Below are 20,673 nucleotides of genomic sequence, written 5' to 3'. Positions count from 1 at the left end.
ATCACCGGAGCAATACCGCCAAGATGGTAAGAGACACTCCAGAACTCGCCGATAACTGCAGCGCCGCTCTTGACCTCGCGATATGTCAGGAAAATGGAGAAGGAAGACTGAGGCATAGCGAAGGCAAATGCCATGAAAGAGGTTGCGCTGTGTGCTTGGATGCGCAAAGCCAGCAGGACAGTGCTTACAGATAAAACGGAGCATTGAGTAATTGGGCTGCTGTCAGCTACGAGATTTTCCGTGCATTCATGACGAGAAAGAGCAATGCAGAGGAGAAGGGTTGGAGAGCGGCGGCGGCGGCGCGGCATCTGGAATACTCGCAATTCATAAGTCAGCATACTGACTCCATCCTCATTCAGGTGAACGTACCAAAGACTCGCCGCACCTACTGCAAGGGCAGAGACTGCAAGAAGCATACCCAGCACAAGGTCACTCAATACAAGGCCGGCAAGGTATGGCAGTGGACAAGAGTATGACACCGAGGAGTACACCACTCACATACTTTCCAGGCTTCCCTTTTCGCTCAGGGTAAGCGTCGTTACGACCGCAAGCAGTCCGGTTACGGTGGTCAAACCAAGCCTGTGTTCCACAAGAAGGCCAAGACCACCAAGAAGGTCGTTCTCCGATTAGAGTGCACACAATGCAAGACCAAGGCACAGCTTGCGCTCAAGCGCTGCAAGCACTTCGAGTTGGGGTACGTTCAATACAAACCAGAAGACGCAAGAGGAAAAGTACTGACTTCGGCAATAGTGGTGACAAGAAGACTAAGGGTGCTGCGCTCGTCTTCTAAGCATTCTGGTCTTTCTCATTACGGCGTATCGAGGCTACGGAAATTGGGGCGAGTGACTAGGCCTGTAGAGCTAGGTCTCGATGGAGCAGCTTGCACGGAGAATCAATGCATTGAAGACTTGCGCAAAGAACATGACATCGAAATACCCTGCCTCACTGTCAATCCGACATGCCACATACTGATTGCTTGGTACCTTTTCCAGACTTCGCACCAGATGCACAGCTATGCGATGAGCGAGGCATGCAGCGTGAAGAAGGAACAGCATGCTGCGCGCGGTGATGCTCATAGCATAGCAGGAGATCAACAACGATATTCCAGCCACTTCAACGTGCCGTCGCCTCGACTCGTTACCGAACCACATAACGCATCGCGTCGAACACTCGTAGAGGCCCGATTTGTCTTGCCATGCCAAATAACGAAGCCATAACATTCAACTTGGCGGGCAATATGCGGACTGACTTTTGCCAAGCAAATTGCAAACCAGCTGATGAATGGTGCAGAACACTCATGTCCGCGTATCTCTCGTCTACGCTCGTCTGATTCACATTGAGGCCGGAACTAAAATCGTGAAGTTTGTCGAACATCAAGAGCTGTGACAGTAGCACAAGTTCGCCGCCCTCAGTCTGACCTCCTTCCACCGTCCAAGAAGGCCTGCTTAAAAGTACAACCTTCAGCCTCTCGCTCAAAATACTCGAGCTTCGCAGGCTCCTCCCAACATGGTTCAGATTTCGGCCACAGCGTAGTATAGTACCTGGCGGCAGCAATGGTCAGCATCTCTGGTCGAACTGCCTCTTCTTTGGCCTGCTTACGGCTTCTTTATCTGTTCCTTCTCAAACCATTCTCTCGACTTGGACCAGACCTCAACGAATCGAAATGTGCCGGGTGTTGCTGAATCGGAGAAGACATCGAAGAAGAGACATTCGGGTTCGGCGGCACATGCGGCCTAGTTGTTATCATTCTTGTCAGCAAATGAAATCTGCACACAATTTGTGTGAAGTAATTCGAGTTGACGTACCCAGACTGGCCTATGTGCTTCTTTCCATTCTTCGATCTTGTCAGGTTTGACCTTGAAAGTAACGAAAAGGGTCAGCTGTTTTTGAGAGGCCATTGTGGTGTGATAACTATTTTGGTGCGGGTGACAGTTTTGAATACAGTCAGGTCAAGTGTAGCACAAATTTATCAGCAATAGAGAATGTCGCCGGTAATACCACCCTGGTTCTGCTTTTCTCCGCGCTTCAACCCTAATAGGTGATCGGACCGAGCACTTGATGATATTGTGTTTTTTTGTGGTGATGTCTCCGGCTGGGCAGTGGTCACAGAATGAGTGTCTTCGCCACCTGTTCCTGTACGAGGTTGTTTGTCGACGACGCCATGATTCGGTTCAAGTATGGCTCGTGAAACAGATCTTCACGGCGGCTCATCCCAATGCATATGATATATCAGCCTGCTATATCTGCCGGGTCGTGATGCACATGTGCCTGCCGAAGGTCATGCTGAAGGCATGCAGAGCTCCCGCAAAGGAGTGCCTCAGGCCAGCTCAGCGCGTCCTCAGGCGTGGAAGTCAATGGAGAATATATGACAGGATCGGCTCGTTGCTGAATCAGCAGACTGCCCGTATTCCACACGGTTGCTAAATTCCAATGTGCAACGAGGAGTCGAGGACAGTCATTATTTGTTAGGCGTCGGCTAGCCACCTTGCACGACATTGTCGAACCGCAGATTTCTCTGGAACAAGGAACAAAAGGGTCCGCGGCAAGGTTAATAATGGAGGCAGAGTCAGAGGCCGAGAATGGAATGTGTCACGTCGGCGGCTGGCTGACGGGCGCTCGGTCACCAGATGTACGGGTGGCTCTATTGGTGCGATGGCGATGGCGGCAGTCGAGCAGATTAGATTCAGGCTCTGCTGCTCCCCGTGCGTTGCCCGAGCATCCGTGCAGCGATGCTAGGCCTCTCTGGGCCCTGGGGCGCCAAACCACCTCGCATCTCGCCTCGCGCGTGAATGGTAATGCACACGGCCAGGGATCCTGCGTAGCCATCATGGCCATGGCGACGGTGCCCACCCCACGCGGCCGGCGCAGAGAGAGAGGGCTGCAACGGGGCGCAGGCGTGGAGAGGAGAGGAGCGCATAACATGTCTCGACGGTGACCTGAGCCGGCGCAGTGACGGAGCATCAAACGCAGTACATGACTCGGCCGCGGTGATCACGAGAGTCCGCACGGCGACGGTGACGTAGCAAGGCAGGCGGAAACACGTCGTCCATGCCTCGCGAGACATGCATCGAAGCGCACTTGCTCACAGGCGCCAGAGACCAGACACACGCGAACACGCCCGCGAGACAGACCACGCATTCGACTCCCGCATCACCGGCGAAGTCAGAGCGACGCGACCGCCCAAGCCTCAGCGACTCCCGGAACTCCAACCTCAGCTCGTATCCGAATGGACCAGAACGGCTTCTTCGCGGGAGCCAAGGGTCACAGACGGAACGATACGGTGCCCACCGTAGGCAAGCAGAGTGTGTACGACGGAGAAGCCCCGAAGCACTTCACCGTCTGCAATGTCGGCGCGGGAGGCATATTGTATCTCAAGCCGAGTCGCGTGCCCGCGCCCAACGCCCACTATGCTCCGGCGACTCCGCCAGCAACTTCCGAAGATGCATCGTCTTACTACTCTCAGCACGATGAGCGCCCGTTGCTGCGCGAAAGCGATGCCTCGGCGCTGTCCGGAACCTGGACACCGCGCCTCGAGCGCAGGCAGACAGACAAGCCCAACCGCAGGGCTGCACAACCCCCGATCAGCATGCACAATCCGCACAATCGACGAAGAGTGCGCTCCCAGTCATGGTCGTCCATGAGCGACGGTTGTCGCGCCACGAGACATGACGCCAACGAGTTCAATCTGCCTCGAAGTGAGAACGAGCGGCCGAGACGCAGACGAAGGAGCTCGGCAGATCTGGGACGAGGCGAGCTCGGCGTGTCGATTCCTCACTATCGTCTGGGCACGCCACGCTTCAGCGAGAGAGGGACAGCATATCTGCACGCCTCCATGGCCACCACTGCCAGTGTGCCTTCCTCCGTGCTCTCGCGAGCCGAGTACGACAAGCTGTTTCCCGTACCTCCCGGACGAGGCATCAGCTTTGTTGCGTCGGCATCCAACGGCCAGCTTTACCTTCATCCAAGCAATGCGCAGAGGAGCATGAGCACCATGGCCAGGACGCACGACTTGTCAGGAAGACCTTCGACAATAGGCATCATTACTCCCAGCACTTTTGACAAGATCGAATCAAATATCGACAATCCTGCAATCGTGCACTATCACCCTACTACTGGAAGGATTGTAGCTGCGACTCCGGCCCGCTTGATCGCGCAGATAACATCGCCAGACTTTCTGGACTATGAACTGCTCGCCGACTTCTTTCTCACCTTCCGCTGCTTCATGCAATGTCGAGATCTACTGGACTATCTTTTTGCCCGACTGCGCTGGTCGTTCACGAGCGGAAACGATGCAGGGCGAATTGTCAGAGTCCGCACTTTTGTGGCGCTCCGTCACTGGATCTTGAATTACTTTGCTGATGACTTCATGATGGACGCGCCTTTTAGGCAAGATTTCTGCACCGTAGTCAACGAATTGGGAGCTGTCCTGCGGCAAAGACCAGACCGTGGAGGCGGAGACATGAATATCTTGCTTGAACTCAAAAAGTGCTGGAAACGAACTTGCGCTCTATACTGGTCTGTGCCTGAAGACTTGGAAGTTTCGCCAGAAGCAGATATCACACCCGGCGGCGTCCAGCGAGAAAATCGCCCCGAAGCGCCTTCAGAGCTTAGCCTTCCTCTGTCGATTCGCCCAACCAATGCTCGGGGCTCCATCTTTGAGATGACCACCATCCAGTTGCCCCCAAGGTCAGAAGCTCCGCCACCAATTGCCAATGCGCATGGAACGACCAATCGGGACACAACAAGCACAGTCCGCACAGCAAGTATTCCTGTATCTCCACTAAGCGTAGAAAGCCTGGAAGTCCTTTCGTGTTCAGTACCATTCCTGCGAAACCTTCGGCCCAGCGCACGAGCCCGCGATCGAGCAAAAGAAGCTCCACGTCCGGCGGGAGCACCGCCAAAGAGTATGAATAATAACAAGGCGGACAAGCCTGGCTTGAGGCCAATAAGGCATCACAAGAGGAGTGGCAGCTTTTCTGACGCGCTGAGAGACAAAAGGACACCTCTATCTTCGCCGAAGGGAGAGAGCATCGAGCTGAAGGACTTGCCTTCATTCGCAATTACGGGAGGACTAGTGCGAGGCCTCTTGCTGCAGCCCTTGTCTCCGCATTTGGATAACAACGTGCCTGTCACGCCGGGGCCTGAGCTCGCCGAGCCTCGCTATATTGGAGGCACTGAGGCTGACGCTAGTGAGAGGCAGAAACACAATCTGGACGTCAAAAAGTTCGTTGGTGAAGTCCGGCGAGCTTTGAGCAATCGCAAAGGTAGCGGCAGTCGATCACCAGCTCGAAGCACTAGCAGCAAAGGCTCTACAGGGTCATGTGGGACTGAAAGACACCATGCGTTGAACCCTAAACCACAGCCGGACTGGCAGCAGCTCCCTGGACCAGCCAGACTGGATATTCTTGGACTTCGGATTGAAACTGCGTACAAGTCGGCCTGGGAGGAGACTTCTCGTACGGGCCCCGAGAAAGAAAAAGACCAGGACAACATGTCAGAGCCAGAGAGAGCAGATACCCCACGACCATCAACAGCATACAAGGATAATTCTCTACCGCCTCCACCACCGATTCCAGAGTCTTCGCAACCGTCCTTCGAGGCAAGAGACTTTGGTAGAGACACTCACGTCACCAATGGAAGCCGGTCAATCGTGATTGTTGATGCAACGGGCGCCCCAGAACTGCCAATGATGTCCGGAGGGCTGGGCGGCACTTCACTGAGTTCCGTGTCTACTGAGATGATGCCAATACCGCTTTTCCGCGACCGAGCCAACTTCGATCTGCCTCCAGGCACGATCGCTGGTAACACGCCATCAGAGCCACCACGAACAATGGCAGGCGATCCACAGTATCATTCGCGGTCTTCTGACGCTCGCATGCACGACTTGCTTGCTGGCCCTGGACGTTGGAGCTTGCGAGATCGCAGCAGTGCATACCAGAGCCAATATCCGTCCGATAGCGACCAAGCACGCGAGTCATCTGGGTTCGAAGGCATGCAACCCCTTCATCATCAGCTACGCAGAGTGCCAGGAGGCAACCTCAGAGACGTCAATCACGTACACTCACTTGAGATGGAAACCGGCCCGCCACGCCCACATTCGGAAGGCTCCATAGCTTCTCGAGTCTCCGCTGCTTCCCGTCTCTCGAAAGCGCCTACGGTGCCATCGAGAATGTCTCAAGACGATGGAGGAGTCCTGCTACCCGACAGCTCGATCGAGGAGGCTGTGAACAGAACCTCCGTTACCCTTCTGGCCACGCATTCCTCACAGCCCATTCTTCGACCCTCCTTCGAATCAGAAGCAAGAAAGCTCAAAGGCTTGCCAGATGAGGCAGCAGAGCTTGGAGGAATCGAAGCTGCTCTTCTGAAGCTCGAAGGTAAAATTCCGAGCCCATCGATGAGCTCGTCTTCCGGTCGCTCCGCAGACAGGTCTGTCGACAGGTCCTCGAGCTCCAAGGCAACGGAGACACCAGAAACACGCATCACACCAGAGACCAGAATAGCTGAGGCTGCAGCAGAGGAGAGGATTCCTGCGCTTCCACATCCGCTGGCACTTCAGGAAGTCTCTGTTGGCGATGTAAAAGCCATGTACGGCGACATTCCCATGAAGATTTCGCCTTCAATCAGGAACGATGTTCAAAGCCCCGCAACTGAGACTCAGGGCGCCAGCATTTTCCATCCTTCAGGCTCAGGCCCGGACTATCCTTCGGACTTCCCGTTACCCAAGCAACAATTGCACAATGCATATCGTGCCCAGACGGACTCGAATGCTTCGTCCTCTGTCACTCCGATGATGTCCAGGTTGAGTCGATTTGCTATCGCGGACCCATATACTGCTGCTTCAACGCCAGAGTCCTTCGCCTACGTCCACTCGCCGAACAGCATACACAGCAACTCGATGAAGATACCTTCCCTGCCGTCCGATCGCTATCCAAGCTTTCGACCTGGACCATGGGGCACCAGTAGCCACCCCTCGTATTTGCCAGATGACAACCACAGCATGAGTGACATCTCCACCGAAATTGCAGATGGTGAAGACATTGGCGTGCGAAGCTTTTTCTTCGATGATACAGGAAAGACGAACCCTTATCCCATGCATGCATTCCAGCCATTGTACGGAACACCCACTTCGACAGTGCCAACAATCACAGACCGCCAGACTTCGCCGGAGCGCACACTGCTATTACCAAGGCATAATGGATATATGGGGCAGCAACCTGGCAAGACCTTGAAAGAGAAGATCAGCAATCCTGCTCTTCAACTTCAAGCCTCCAACCAGCCATTCCCTCAGCGACCTCAAAAAATGCGAAGACCGATGACATCTCCTGGTAATGCGCCAATCATTGCCACTTTCGAGAAGCACATTCCATTTGTGTTAGCATTCGAGTCGGAAGTGGTTGCTGAACAGCTCACCATCATCGAGAAAGATGCTCTGGATGAGGTGGACTGGAAGGACCTGATTAGTCTGAACTGGCAGCAAAGTCCCCCTTACGTCCGCAACTGGGTCGACTTCCTCAACAAGGAGACGTCAAATGGCATCGATATTGTCATTGCACGATTCAATCTTGTCGTCAAATGGTGCATCTCTGAGATTGTGCTTACCGAGGCCCCAAGCGAGCGAGCGCGAGCAATCACGAAATATATCCACATCGCGAGTCACTGCCATCGCATGCGCAACTATGCCTCACTTTATCAGATCACATTGGCTCTACGATCCACCGAGATCAGTCGTCTCCATGACACATGGGGACTAATTGCGCTCCGAGAGAAGCACATGCTTGAGCAACTCGAGCAACTCTGTCGACCTCTGCGAAATTTCCACAACCTACGCGCAGAAATGGAGACGGCAATGCCCAACAACGGCATCATACCTTTTATTGGCTTATACACCCACGACCTGATGTTCAATGCGCTCAAGTCAGCGCGCATAACGTCTCCAGTGGCGGGCAAGGAACCACTGGTGAATTTCGAGCGATACCAAACGGCAGCTATGATTGTGAAGAATTTACTCAGATTGATCGAGGCGAGCTCCAGATACACGTTTCGACCTGAACCTGAGGCTCTCAGTCGATGTCTCTGGATTGCTGCGCTCGAAGATGACGAGATTACTGCGCGAAGCGTTGCGCTGGAGAAGGATTAATGGATTTATGATTCACGAATTGTTTGCCATTTCTTGGAGGCGTTTCTTGGCCGTCTTGGTTTGCGATACCCCTCTTACGAACCCCAATTGCATAACAGGCTCCTTTGTTCAATGGTGTTCAACGGCAACAGTACTCGTCGTTGACCTTAGAGGGCATTATCTTTCTGGGCATCCGCTTCGGTGGTATCTAATCAATAGAATGTCTACGAATGTAACAGTTGTAAATTTCAAGACTTTGCCCAGACGAATCTCCTGGGGTCTTGTGTGCTTCCCTTCCACTCCGCAAATCTGGGAAAGGAGAGGAGACGTTGACTTTTCTACAGAGCTCCTGAGTCTTTTGCTGCTCATTCGAATGCTGATGACCCGATCAATCTCCTGTTCCAGCACCACAGTAATCGACCGTGTCGCTTTCTTCTCTGGCAGGTTGCATCATCATCATCAGCAGCAGCAGGAGGGATGCGCGCTCACCGACGACAGCGATAGCGAACAGCTCTCGACCTGGGAGGATACAAGAGTAATTGCGGCCCCGACTTTGAAGCTTCTGAACACGGAACGTTCGTTCTCTCAATATCGATACCTAAGCGTTCCACCCAACCAGCACCAGCATACCGGAAATTCCTACGAGCACCGAATGTGAATCATCGGGAGCATGTTTTCACGCGCTTCGAAGGTTGTGTTGTCGAGTTTGACGAGTTCATCTGCTGCAGAAACTTCGAGGATTTCGAATATTGCGGCTTCCAGCCCGATGAGTAAGTACATCTATCTGTTGGCATATCCACTTCCTCTGCGGGCAGTAGCAGTGGAGGTCCCAAGGGCGTCGCAGCTCTTGTGATTTTCCTTGCCGGCCTGATTGGGGTTTCCACTGCAAAGGTGAATTGTGTGAGTGTGCGAGAAACGAGCTGCTTCGGTGCATTGGATCAGGCAAACCCCCTCAGTTAAGCTTGATTCGCGAATCTACGAACATAGACCGCGCGATGGCTTTAAACATCAAAACCAGATCTAGTAGCCAGACTGAGATCAGTGCCAGAATCATGGCTACACTCACCCAGATCACTCCATCGCTTTCCAACTCCTGCCCAAGGTAGACTGTGCTGAGGGTCCAGCCTACATTGGGGAAAATCATGCCTAGAAGACGGACGTTAGCAATGGCCTGGTGGGGAAAGAGAGCAGCCAGCATACTCCAACAAACGTTACCGAATCTCATATTGATGACCCATTTTCCGCGGTCTGGATCCTTTCCGAAAACGCCGAGCACTGTGATAAAGAATGCCAAACCAAAGACCCAGAGTGAGAAGACCCACATGAACACTCCAGCCCATACTGCAACAATCAACAAGACTTCTGGAGCGGTAGGATGTGTCGCGAAGAATCCATAACCTTGCGGACAAGCCCTGGCACAAGTGATTAAAGCAACGATGGTGAAACCCGTTGTTCCAGTCATGATGAAAAGTCCTGGTCTCAGATCCCTCGCAGGCCAGCCTTTCTCCAAAATATTTCCAATCGTAAAGGTCAGGAAAATCATGCAAACAATCCAGCCCAGTCCCTGAAACCCGACACCTGCCACCAAAATTGGAACACGCTGAGCTGGAGGTTGATCGGCAGCAATGGCTCCGGCAATTGTGCCTGTGAGCATGGCGTTGAGAACACATAAGAACATCGGGGGTTGGAATTCGACGACTTTCATAGGCGTCGTATGTGCCAGAGACACGATGTGTAGCGTTGTATTCGTGATGGTGATGGCAGCGTAGAGCCTATCGTCGAATCAGAATCAGCCATCCATTTCCGCAGCACCAAAAAGACGCTACGCACCAAAACAACACCCTTATACCAACCACCATCCACTGCCCCGTGTGAGGCACCGCATACCTCTGCATATTAATAATCAAAGTAGCAGCACTCAACCAAAAGCTCCCCCAAAAATAACATTCCGGAGCTTTCGTGAAACACTCTCTTATCTTCGCCGTATTCCCCGTCCAGCGCAGGATCATGAAGATCGTAAAGAGGACGTAAAGGACAAGATTGAAGATGAAGACGATTGTTCCAAGGGTTTGTTGTCCGGAGAAGTGTTTGGGGCATTCGGATATCACGATTGCGATTCCGCCGGTGGATTGGGTGCATGTGAACCAGGAGCAGGAGAAGTGTTGTTCGATCCAGGTGCGGAAGGGGAGGCGGTGGCGGTCATCTCGAGGTGCAGTGCCGGGTGGATGTCCATTCTCCAGGGGAGAGGAGTCCATGCCCTTGTCAGAGGACATGGTTGGTGGCGTAGTCCTGGGAGTGGGTGTTTATATCGTTGTTGGTATGGCGCTGACGCTATCGATGTTCCATATTCGCGTGCTGTGAGGATTCGTGCATTGACGGAGAGAAGTCTGGTGGGTTGCCGATGCTTCGGGTCAAGGCTTGATGAAGGCGTCGGGGGCCTTTAGTGACGATGTTTGTTCACGTCATTCGGGGATGCATTTTAAGGTTGTTCGGCATGGTCGAAGCAATGTGGGGTGCAGGAGGCAGGTCCGATCGACGGCGGAGATCACACGACATTCTACCGGCAGTATATATGTTGCAAACTGCAGAGCGACTTTCACGTGACAATGCGTTCTGAGATGTCCATATCGTCTGATGCTCTGACGACCACCTTACCGCGAGAGCTACGCCAGGCGCAATCGTTGGCTCGCTCTTTTACTCCCTCTCGGAACACCATATATGCCCGAATCGACCTACTTCAGCTCGGGGACTCAACAGTCGTGTAGGGCTGATTCGGCTGCTTGCTTCTTTCTGCAGGCAGATTGAGCTTTACACATGCGTGCTTGCCATCTTCGACGTGACCTCCTCGCCCGATCAAACTGCCTTGGGTCTCATGGATCATGGCCAACTCATCGTCCTGCTCGGAAAAGGTGTACGATCGCATTTCTGCTTCATTCCACCTGGAAATTCATGAGTCAGCTGCCCGAAGCCTCTACACGCGGATGGGCACTTACCATGGTGTCGTCTGCTGCCCTTTGTCATCGACGTCTCCAGTCAAGAAATGATTGAAAAAACCATGACTGACCAACGCAATCTCTTTCTCCGGCCGCGCTTTAATCCAGCCTCGAAGTTTCGCAGCTCTCGCATTCACGGCCTTAGGATCCGTTGCGTAGTCACCTTCATGCTTCCACCAGCCATCATTGACGAAGTGAAAATCTACTCCATGCCCGAATTCTTCCTCTAGGACTTCAACATTACTGCCTGTGTCCGAAGGTGCCTCGGAGACTTCTTCTGCATATGGCAGGGCGAGAATTTTGACCCCTCGTTGTATGCACGGCTCGAAAGCGATTTGACAGGTTTGAATAGCTCGGCGCATCGGAGAGGCGAGAAGCAGTTCGACCTACGCTTGTCAAAATCTCTGCTTGGTCAATGGCCACTGGAAAATGGCGTTCCGAACCTGTTGGTGTCGCTCGAAAGCGCGGCATGCCTGCCTGCACTGTTCTTTGCCCTTGTCTGTGAGGTGTGGATCTCTGATCAAGTGGCCATTCTTGTTGACTTCAGCAGAATGAAAGCCTTGCCCATGGCGCATCACATGCAAAAGTGGTGGCATTCTTGGATACGATGGCTGAGGTGGTGGACGTTGCTGGACTCGTCTATTACTTTGGCAGCGCGCAAGCGAAGTTGATGTCTTGATGAATTGCTACCAGCCTTGCAACATTGCTTGTTGTGACATGCCGATTCCACCTTCAGCAATTTATTAAGTCACACTTCCGGCGATTTGATTTGATCGTCGTCATCTTGCAGCGGCAGCTAGCTCTTGGGTAAAAGCATAATGTCGAGTGTTTGAAGATAGCAGCGCGTGGATGAATAGCGACTACCAGACCATTCTTGAGCGCGAGTGTGGTCCAGGTTTGCAAATTTCCGCCTCTGTGCTCCTGCACAGGTCGTCGTCCCCTCTTGAATGAACACAGGCCTCGTCAGTTGATTTCGCGCGGCCTTGGTCTTCCATCCGAAGCGCTTCACTCGGCCACGGAGCTCATGATGGACAAGTAAAGCAAGGGTAAGATATGATTTAGCTCATCACGCTTGCAGCACTTTGGAAGCCCCGTATGAGTCTGCGGCAACGCGACGATGACGCATCCCGCTACCCGCACACGAAGCTCCTACAAGGCCATCGCTGTCTTTCATATCGGTGTCACCTCCTTCTGCGATCATTATAGCTCCGGCAGCTGTTTCTGCATCTCGCCTGTCTGGTTTATGGTGTTTGTGTTTGGCAAGCCAGCTGCAAGTGCCAATTCTCAATCCATATCAGTGTCCACCAACTCGTCTTTCGGTTCTCGCGGCTCTTGCGCCTCGTGGAATTGGATGGCGTCGTCGATGTAGCTCAGAACAGCTCCCACGCTGTCTTCATCTTGGGCGTCGAGTTTGAGGAAGGACACTAGACTGAAATCGTCGATGAGTTGAGCAACTGCGCGGTTGAGTCTCGCAAACGAAGTGCCCGTCATGATGCTCTTAGGATCTTCTGGGTCACCATTGTCCACGCCCTCCTTGTACTCGTAGACCAGGCCGCTCTCCGGCGCATCTTGTAGCAGACTGGTGTCAGGATCGATGAAGCGCTTGAGTTCTTTCCGCGCAATCTGTCCCTTGACTTGATCCATCTTGCTGAGGATATTCACATGAGGCAGCTGCATCATGAGCATAGCACTCATGGCGCTTAGGGTGCCGGAGAAGAATTTGGCACGGTCGACGATGAAAGAGCTTTCGAGCAGGTATGCGACGCACATGCTCACGTTCAAGCTTCCGCGCGTCAAATGCTTGATCAACTGCGGGACTATAGGGACGTGGGTGTACAACTCGATCTGGCCAGGCATGTCGATGATGATCAGAGACTCTTCGCCTACGTCTTCGAGCGGATCGGTGATGAAATCGAGATTCTCCATCAGAAAGTCGAAGCAGTAGATCAGACCGCCGTTTGGACCCAGGTGCAGCTCCTCCATGACATCCTCGAGCGTGATCAAGTCCTTGATATCAACATCGGGCTCGTACATGAAGTCTTCTGCAGCGGGGTCCAGGTTGATATAGAAGCACGAACGGCGGTTGTTCTTGAGATGCTGGATGATGGCGGAGCAGAAGGTGGTCTTGCCAGCGCCGGCGGGGCCCATGACCATGGTGCCATATTTGGAGCCCATGGTCAGTCGCGGCGTGGTTCAGTGAGACTTGCGCGCTTCCGGCCAGAGTGGGAAGAAGCTGGCGATGTTTTGGCAGCTTTCGCCGTGCTTTGCTTCGCGCTAGAATAAGCAGGGGTTCACGGGCGCTGACTAAGCATCCGCATTCACGTTTCAACTTTCTGCCGCCGCGCCGCGCCCACGAGCTCCTTTCCTCTTCACACAACTAAAATCCAGATGATGAGCTGGCCTGCACGGCACATGCTTCACCGCGGCTTCGAGCTGCGTTGTGGATGCTGCTGACATGCTCCGGGCCCAACATCACCACTGATTGAGGAGCAATTTGAGACGTTCTGATGGACGAAGTTGTGTATGTCAGTCACGCGTAGGGTGCGGGAAAGTGTTCGCTTTCCCGCTGCGTGTGCTTCTATTCAGTTCCAAACGTATGCCGCGCATTGAGACAGCTGGGGTACATCAATGATTGCATTGCGTAGTCGTGCGTACATGTAGTGCTCTGAGATACATGAGTAGACACCTTTTGCCGGCGGAAGAGGTGTTGCAGACTGCTTACTACTACCCTGCTTACTACTCTTAATATGGTATAGCGCTCTTGCCTTAGGCTCTTGCTAAGTTATCAAATCTTCGGAATCGCCCGTACGTAGCGCGTAGAGGTGTTTTCGTCTCTTTCTCGTATTATTATCGCGATATATAGTCGTTAGTATAGCGGGTAACCTACTAGATAATATAAAGTTAGTTACTAGACTCGTACTCGCTATTTGCGAGGAAATAGGGCTTCTCGAGCGTACTAGGTTAAAGCCGCTACCTATTCTATTTAGGCCGCTTATATAAACGCTTAATATATAGCCGAATAAGTAGATAGAGTAGTATATAAAGTAAGTCGTATAGCTAGTAGATATTAGTATAGGAAGTTAAATTATTAAAGCGAGGTTGCCGTCTTAATACTACTACTACTAGGTATACCCGTATATCGGCTTCTAGTATAGTACTAACTATTTCCTAGGTTTACGAAGGTAGAAATACGCTAACTAGTAGTCGCTTTAGATATTAAGGGTTATAAATAGCGAAATAGTAATAAACCTAACCCGGAGCTAGGCTTAGCTAGTATTAGGACTCGTTCTATAGCGGATATCGTCTCTAAGTCGCGACTCGCTAGTTTAATACTTCTACTAAATTCGGTAAACATAAGAGCTACTATACTAAGCCTCGTATTTAATAGTCTTATTCTATAGATTTATAAGCAGTTTGCTAGCCTTATTGCCTAGTATCTACGACTTAATAGCTACTAGAGGTTAAAGATATTCGTACTAGCTACTCGGAAGCGTAGAACCTACGGTTTTATATAGGGATTTATCGATAGATACTTCTTAGGCTTCTATCGACCGTAGAAGAACTAGTAGAGGTTATATAGTAGTTACTATAGTAAATACAGATATAAATTCTAGGCTATTATTATACTAGATAGCCTAATATCTTTACTAGTTAGACTATTTAATAGACGAGATAACGAGTCGTTAGTAATTATTAGATATTAAACGTCGCTTATAAAAGATTATAAGAAATAGGCGTATTCTATATCTCTATAGTAACCTAGTATACTATAGCAACTTCGGCATTATAGCTCCTTATAAGCACTACCTTAGATAGTCTTATTTAATACTTTAGTAATAGGCGTTTAATAAGAAGCTATCTGGTATCCGGATTAAGGTTAAGCACTTATTTAGCTATATAATAAAGCTATAGTCCTATAACGTGTTCTTAAAGCAATTAAGGTTAAGGTAACAGCCTATTAGAGCCTACTTTATAGTAGTAGTACTACTAACTAACTATTATATCTATCTTTATAGATATAACTAGATAAGTAAGCGATTTAGCCCCTCTAAATTTATAGGAGTACCTCTAGCGGCCGGAACCGGACTACTCGGACGATAATAGTAAGAGCTCGGAGGGCTTAAATTAGTATAGTATAGAATAGACGGCTTCTAAGCTTAATCGACTATTTCCGAAGTAGTCCGAGTACTAGTAATAGAGGTAGTAGCCGATAGAGAGAGAACGGCTATATCTCGGAGGTTTAGCGTTCTCCGCTAAGTCCCTATATATACTTCGAGCTAGATTTACCTATAACCCTACCCCCTCTAATAATACTACTATATACCTACTATATATAAAGATATTATATAAGGTTGTTTGCCTAATTAACAGCTATAATAGTATATAGAAAGTTTGTAATTTAGATAAGAATTAGTAGACCCCGTAGTAGTTCGGGTTAGTTTAGTTTAGTTTGCTAAGCCGAAGATCTAGTTTGGTTTAGGTTGGTTTGCTAAGCAACTATAGGATTAGCTAGTTCGAACTATAGAATTTATCGGTTTCTAAGAAGTGTAAGAATGTCTACGTAACTCGAAGCAAGCCCTTTATAAGATACGAGAGTATAGCCGGTAGCGTAGCCGGCATTTTTTAGTTATAGGAAGGTACTTATATAACCCTAAATCTATAGATAATTAGCTAAGGGCACTAACTAATTAAAAGCATATATATATATAAGCTATTATAGTTTAGTTTAGAAACTATACTTATTAGGTATGAATTTTATCCTTTCGCTCGCTGTTTAATTCCCTAACTACTCGGTAGAATATTATTATCTAGATCTAGGCAGAACTTATCGATTTCCCTAGAAGCCCTCTTTAAGAAGTTCTAACACTTTCTAACTAAACTATTCTCTAATATTAAGTACTAGGATAGCTCCTCCCTCGGTATCGGTATAGTATATAAAAGAGCTATAAGGTAGCTCTATAGAACGTTCTACTAGTTACTCGCTATACTAAGGCTAAATACTAGTTCGTTCCTTAGAACTCTTAGTTATTTAGGAGATATTAAGGATAGGGCAGGCAGTAACTTCGTATTATATAAGGAGGTAGAGGCTGCTATAGAGGAGTCCTTTAACCTATAGAAGATAGTAAAAGATATAGAGGTAGCTATAGGTCTAGGTACCTAGTTGAATTTCTAGTAGGTAGAGTATAAGGATATTTAGAGGGAGTATTAGGTAGAGTTGCGAAGGTAGGTATATAATATAGTCTAGAAAACAGGGATAATGCCTATAACTATAAGCATTAGGCTCTTTAACCTTCCTTATTTTTCCCTATTTTCTTTTTATAAAAATCTAAACTAATACAAATTAACCGGAATGTCTATCTTCTTTTAGTTCTTTAAAAAACCTAGCAGCGTAGCCGGTAGCGTAGCCGGTAGCGTAGCCGGTAGCGTAGCCGGTAGCGTAGCCGGCCTTTTAACTCCTTAGTACTAACGGGATTTTCGAAGACTTCTATTCCGTACGGCTAATAAAGTATACTATACTATATATATATACTTAGAGAGTATTTAGAGCGCGGTATATAGCGCCGTATAATAGCGGCTTATTTCGTATATAGAAAAGCTTATAGACGATACTACGAATATCCTTCCTACTAGAATATCTATCCTATCTAGTACTATCTCGAATATAGATATTCTAGCCTTTTAGAATCTAATCGAGTGCTTTAAAAGCCTTGCCTATGATGGATATATACTTAGCGTAGATAACTATAAGGTTAATCCGCTAAAATAGTATTAGTATAGTCCGAAAAGAGGTAGAAGAGAAATATATATTCGTTTATACGAACTAGGTAGGCTTCTATAGCCTGTTAAAGGGCGCCTATTACGGAGGCTTAGAAGCGAAGGTCCGTTCTATAATCCTAGGCAATTTCGCGAATAAGTCGTTAGAAAGGAGCTTTATAGATTAGGAGGTTAGAACTCTTCTAATACTTCCGAATCTTACGGAGGGCTACGGCTAAAGAAGGATTAGTAAAAAGATAGTAAGAATACCGGCTACGCTACCGGCTACGCTACCGGCTACGCTACCGGCTATAAATAGGACTTACTTCCTAGGCGCTATCGACGCTTTGTACGATTATTGCTACTAGTAGTAGAAGCGCTAGTTATCGTCTTACGTAGAGCCTTGCCCGCCGTTGTCTTACGCGGAGCCTTACTCGCGACGCCCTTTCTAGTACTAGAGCTAGCGGTAGTAGTAGTAGCCTTCTTACGTTAATACACTATACTCGTTCTACTATTTCCGGTCTTATTATAACCCGTAGAAGTAGTAGGTCCCTTCTTACGAGGCGTCGTAACTTAGTTAAGTAGACTCGGTATTACGAAAGTAGTCGAATTAAGGAAAAAAGTACGTTACGAAGGTATACGAAGGCGCGTACGGAGCGAGGGTATTACGGAGGTAGTAGATATAGAGCGTAGAGGTATAGGTATCGATACGAAGGTTAAATATAGCGAGAGAGGTAGTATCGCGGTATCGCTAGGCAATAGAGTAAGCGTCGCGCAAGCCTATATTATAGTAACGTTAGAGTAAGGAAAGAAGGCAGGTGCGGCTAAAAAAGGCAGGCACGGCTAAAAAAGGCAGATACGGCAAACTTTGAAATATAGCCGGTATATATAGATAGATAGATAGATATTTCATTTGCCTGTTGTAGTGCCTTTCGGCCTATGTAGGTCTGTTTCTATGTATTGTTTTAGGTAGGAAACTAACTTAGTTGGTAAAAACCTCCCTCCTATCCTATTTATAAGTGTTGTTCTTCCTCGTTTCCTTGTTTTCCTTCCTCTAGGGTGTACTAGTATTATAGTTGTTACCCTTTAACTACCTTGCCTACTACCCTGCCCTTCTTTCCCCCTCTTCTTCCCTCCTTCTTATCTACTCCTTAGTTTCCCTTATTAGTGCGAATTGTTATATAAATCCCTATTTAATAATCTACTTTACTATCCTCTTTAGGTCTTCTTTGCTCTAGATTAGCTTGTCGTATTCCCTTTCTATTGCTTTTAGTCTCTAATTACTTCTGCCTTCTAACTATTAAGGGCAGACTAGTAGTATATACTTAGGGTTCTAAGATTAGTAGCTATATTAGTAAGCTCTGCTTTTAATTCCTAGGACGTTTCTTCTAAATAGGTAAGATCTGAGTCTAATATATTTAGATCTAATTTAGATAGCTAGGCTTGCCTCGGCCCTATTTAGGTCCTTATAGAGCTAGTAGTTATATTAACCGAATTTGATTAGTGCCTTTAGGGTTCCTAGTCTGACTTGTGTTTTGTTCTATTCCTGCTCTTATAGGTGTCTAGTAATTGATTCTACTAGGCTTTGTTTCTCTCCCTTTAGCTTGTCTTCCTTTAGCCTTATATTTAGTCCCTAAAGCTCTTTCTCTAGTATTTCTCTTATTAAGACTCTATATTACTCTAGGTCTTTAACTTTCTAGGGAGTTATTTATAGTCTGTCTCGCCTCCTAGTCCTAATGCACTAGGCTTTTATCTTGTCTAGTGCCTTTTAAATAGTCTATTAGGCTAGGTATTCCATTATCTTTGCTATATATTAGTGTCTTAGTCCCTTAAAGTATTGTTTAACTAGTGGGATCCCTAATTCTATTTCTACTACCCTTATTAGTATAGTTTTATATGCTCCTAGGATTTTCTTTAGGCTTTAGGTTTAGGACCTGCTAACTAGTTGCTTAATCCTCTTTAGTGTTTTCTCCTAAGCTGTCTATATCTATGCTCTATATAGCATTACTAGCTTAATAATTGCTTTGTATATAACTTTAGCTTTCTCGAATATAGCCCCCTATATAGAGGCTATAAGCCTATTAATAGATTGCATATTAGCATCTACCCTCTGCTTTGCCTTCTTTACTTATAGTCCCTAATTTAGTTTTAGATCTAGCTAGATCCCTAGTACCCTAAGCTCTACTAATAGTTAGGTTTTAAAGCCTTAGATAGTAATTGATTGCTTTATATTATAGGTTGATTTAGCCTTGCTAAAGTAGATAAGCTAGTACTTTTCTAGGGCGAATTTTGCTCTATACCTCCTTACCTATTTTTTATACTCTTAGTGCTTTTCTTCTAGGATCTTATAGTTGGTTTCTATTGTCTTAGACTAGGCTAGGATGTTTGTATTATCTATAAACCCTAATGCTAATGTGTTTTTTGATTCTAGGAGTAGGAGTAGGTCTACTATAAAGATAAGGAAGAGGATTAGGGAGAGTGTTGATCCTTAAGGGATTCCCTTTTTAGTTAGTATTAGGTCTGATTTGAATTTGCCTAGAATAAGCTGTATTAATCTTTCCTATAGGAAGGACTAGATAAATTGGACTATCTAGTTTAGTATAGCTTTCTATTTAAGTATATATAGGAGCCTTTTATAGGAGATATTGTTAAAGGCTCCTAAGATGTTAAGGGAGAGGAGGGTTACTACCTAGTTTTGACTATAGTGCTAGATATGCTTAATCTGTTCTATAATTAGTTCTATAGCTGTTAGTGTTGACCTCTTCTTTCTTCCTCCTATCTAGTCTTTAAGAAGGATATTCCTTTCCTCGGTAAAGGTTGTTAGCCTTTTAGCGATAATTTTTTCTAGCACCTTGCCTATTATATTAAGTAGGGCTATTAGTCTATAGGCCTTAAGCTATATATAGTCTTCCTTCTAGGGCTTCCTTAGCACTACTATTAGGGACTTCCTAAATAGTCTTAGGTAGTATCCTAGTGCTAGGCTTTGTAAAAAGATATTAGCTAGTACTAGGGCTAGCCCCTTCCTATATGCTTTTAGGAGTTTGTTGTAGATCTTGTCTTCTCCTAGTACCTTATTGCCTAGAATTTTCTTTAGGATCCTTTTAATGGTTTCGGGTTTAACCTAGGTATCTCTTAGTGTACCTAGTAGTAGAGTCTCTTGTTCTTTCTCCTTTATATCTAATAGGTCTGCTTATACTTCTCTATAGAAGAAGTAGTAGCCTAGGGCTCTTGCTTTCCCTTCTATTATAGTCTATATTTGTCCTTATTGGTCTATAATATCCGGGAATTATAGTAGTATATCCTTCTCCTATTTAGGTCTCCTTACCTATTTAGCTATCCTCTATATCTCCTCTAGTTTCTTTGTAATTATTCCTATTATAGATCTCTATTCCTATATCTTGTCTTTCTTAATCTAGATCTTCTTTTCCTAGTAGGCTTTATTATAGTTGTCCTATACTTCCTAGGTATAGGTTTGTATCTACTGTCTCCTAGCCTTCCTTACTACTTTAACCTTCCTTATATACTTACTAGTCTAGTATAGTTGCTAGTATAGTGAATGTTTCTTTACTAGGGTATACTTTCTAGCTACCTATTTTAGGATTCCTATTAGTTCTTCTACTGCCTTATTAATGTCCTCTAGCCTTAGTAGGTACTTTGTTAAGAGTTCCTCTAGTTTTGGGTCCCTTTCTAGTTCCTCCCTAATCCTGCCCTATTAGGTACCTTTCTAGTTAAGCTTCTCCTCTAGTTCCCTTTCCTAATTAGCTTAGATATTCAGCTCAATCTATACCGGGAAGTGGTCTAATGATTCTT

The 20,673-nt window shown here is 47.7% G+C and overlaps 8 protein-coding genes across 8 annotated transcripts; 2 read left to right on the top strand and 6 right to left on the bottom strand.

Annotated features, from left to right (window-relative positions):
• The first annotated feature begins 5 nt into the window (after positions 1–5).
• Positions 6–1,121, top strand: MYCFIDRAFT_58945 (uncharacterized protein). The gene is made up of 4 exons (XM_007929846.1): positions 6–26; positions 360–452; positions 510–694; positions 751–1,121. Exons 1-4 carry the CDS (start codon positions 24–26, stop codon positions 788–790), a joined length of 321 nt encoding a protein of 106 aa, XP_007928037.1. The 5' UTR covers positions 6–23; the 3' UTR covers positions 791–1,121.
• Positions 1,122–5,340: 4,219 nt separating this feature from the next.
• MYCFIDRAFT_204320 (uncharacterized protein) lies at positions 5,341–6,120 on the bottom strand. The gene has a single exon (XM_007930469.1). The coding sequence runs from the start codon at positions 5,976–5,978 to the stop codon at positions 5,730–5,732; it is 249 nt and encodes an 82-aa protein (XP_007928660.1). The 5' UTR covers positions 5,979–6,120; the 3' UTR covers positions 5,341–5,729.
• Positions 5,342–6,121, bottom strand: MYCFIDRAFT_183340 (uncharacterized protein). Its single transcript, XM_007930468.1, has one exon. The coding sequence runs from the start codon at positions 5,526–5,528 to the stop codon at positions 5,352–5,354; it is 177 nt and encodes a 58-aa protein (XP_007928659.1). The 5' UTR covers positions 5,529–6,121; the 3' UTR covers positions 5,342–5,351.
• A 1,046-nt stretch (positions 6,122–7,167) lies between these two features.
• MYCFIDRAFT_211852 (uncharacterized protein) lies at positions 7,168–8,373 on the top strand. The gene has a single exon (XM_007930467.1). It carries the CDS (start codon positions 7,202–7,204, stop codon positions 8,135–8,137), a length of 936 nt encoding a protein of 311 aa, XP_007928658.1. The 5' UTR covers positions 7,168–7,201; the 3' UTR covers positions 8,138–8,373.
• A 695-nt stretch (positions 8,374–9,068) lies between these two features.
• MYCFIDRAFT_38100 (uncharacterized protein) lies at positions 9,069–10,371 on the bottom strand (the record flags this gene model as incomplete). The annotated part of the gene is made up of 3 exons (XM_007929749.1): positions 9,069–9,262; positions 9,317–9,888; positions 9,947–10,371. 3 exons carry the CDS (start codon positions 10,369–10,371, stop codon positions 9,069–9,071), a joined length of 1,191 nt encoding a protein of 396 aa, XP_007927940.1.
• A 281-nt stretch (positions 10,372–10,652) lies between these two features.
• Positions 10,653–12,262, bottom strand: MYCFIDRAFT_52107 (uncharacterized protein). Its single transcript, XM_007929815.1, has 3 exons — positions 11,553–12,262; positions 11,110–11,495; positions 10,653–11,055 (listed from the first exon to the last, which is right to left on the bottom strand). The coding sequence occupies exons 1-3, from the start codon at positions 11,703–11,705 to the stop codon at positions 10,854–10,856; spliced, it is 741 nt and encodes a 246-aa protein (XP_007928006.1). The 5' UTR covers positions 11,706–12,262; the 3' UTR covers positions 10,653–10,853.
• Positions 12,263–12,393: 131 nt separating this feature from the next.
• MYCFIDRAFT_204318 (uncharacterized protein) lies at positions 12,394–13,321 on the bottom strand (the record flags this gene model as incomplete). Its single annotated transcript, XM_007930466.1, has 1 exon — positions 12,394–13,321. The coding sequence occupies exon 1, from the start codon at positions 13,282–13,284 to the stop codon at positions 12,394–12,396; it is 891 nt and encodes a 296-aa protein (XP_007928657.1). The 5' UTR covers positions 13,285–13,321.
• Positions 13,287–13,785, bottom strand: MYCFIDRAFT_176757 (uncharacterized protein; the record flags this gene model as incomplete). Its single annotated transcript, XM_007930465.1, has 6 exons — positions 13,287–13,360; positions 13,405–13,413; positions 13,440–13,559; positions 13,586–13,667; positions 13,704–13,724; positions 13,765–13,785. 6 exons carry the CDS (start codon positions 13,783–13,785, stop codon positions 13,287–13,289), a joined length of 327 nt encoding a protein of 108 aa, XP_007928656.1.
• Between the last annotated feature and the right edge of the window lie 6,888 nt (positions 13,786–20,673).

The sequence above is a fragment of the Pseudocercospora fijiensis genome (genome assembly GCF_000340215.1).
Source record: "Pseudocercospora fijiensis CIRAD86 unplaced genomic scaffold MYCFIscaffold_6, whole genome shotgun sequence".
Lineage (NCBI taxonomy): Eukaryota > Fungi > Ascomycota > Dothideomycetes > Mycosphaerellales > Mycosphaerellaceae > Pseudocercospora > Pseudocercospora fijiensis.
Note: the sequence above shows the minus strand (reverse complement) of the source record. Positions and strands in the feature narration are given on the sequence as shown.

Bases quoted from the DNA above. Each gene is read 5' to 3' on its own strand.
- MYCFIDRAFT_58945 (XM_007929846.1), top strand. The intron at 453-509 runs GTATGGCAGTGG...CATACTTTCCAG, and splicing joins CTCAATACAAGGCCGGCAAG to GCTTCCCTTTTCGCTCAGGG. The intron at 695-750 runs GTACGTTCAATA...CTTCGGCAATAG, and splicing joins TGCAAGCACTTCGAGTTGGG to TGGTGACAAGAAGACTAAGG.
- MYCFIDRAFT_211852 (XM_007930467.1), top strand. From the start codon at position 7,202: ATGGGGCAGCAACCTGGCAAGACCTTGAAAGAGAAGATCAGCAATCCT.
- MYCFIDRAFT_52107 (XM_007929815.1), bottom strand. From the start codon at position 11,705: ATGCCACCACTTTTGCATGTGATGCGCCATGGGCAAGGCTTTCATTCT. The intron at 11,496-11,552 runs GTTCGGAACGCC...TGACAAGCGTAG, and splicing joins CTTTCGAGCGACACCAACAG to GTCGAACTGCTTCTCGCCTC. The intron at 11,056-11,109 runs GTAAGTGCCCAT...ATGAATTTCCAG, and splicing joins GGGCAGCAGACGACACCATG to GTGGAATGAAGCAGAAATGC.
- MYCFIDRAFT_204320 (XM_007930469.1), bottom strand. From the start codon at position 5,978: ATGACTCGCGTGCTTGGTCGCTATCGGACGGATATTGGCTCTGGTATG.
- MYCFIDRAFT_183340 (XM_007930468.1), bottom strand. From the start codon at position 5,528: ATGGTCGTGGGGTATCTGCTCTCTCTGGCTCTGACATGTTGTCCTGGT.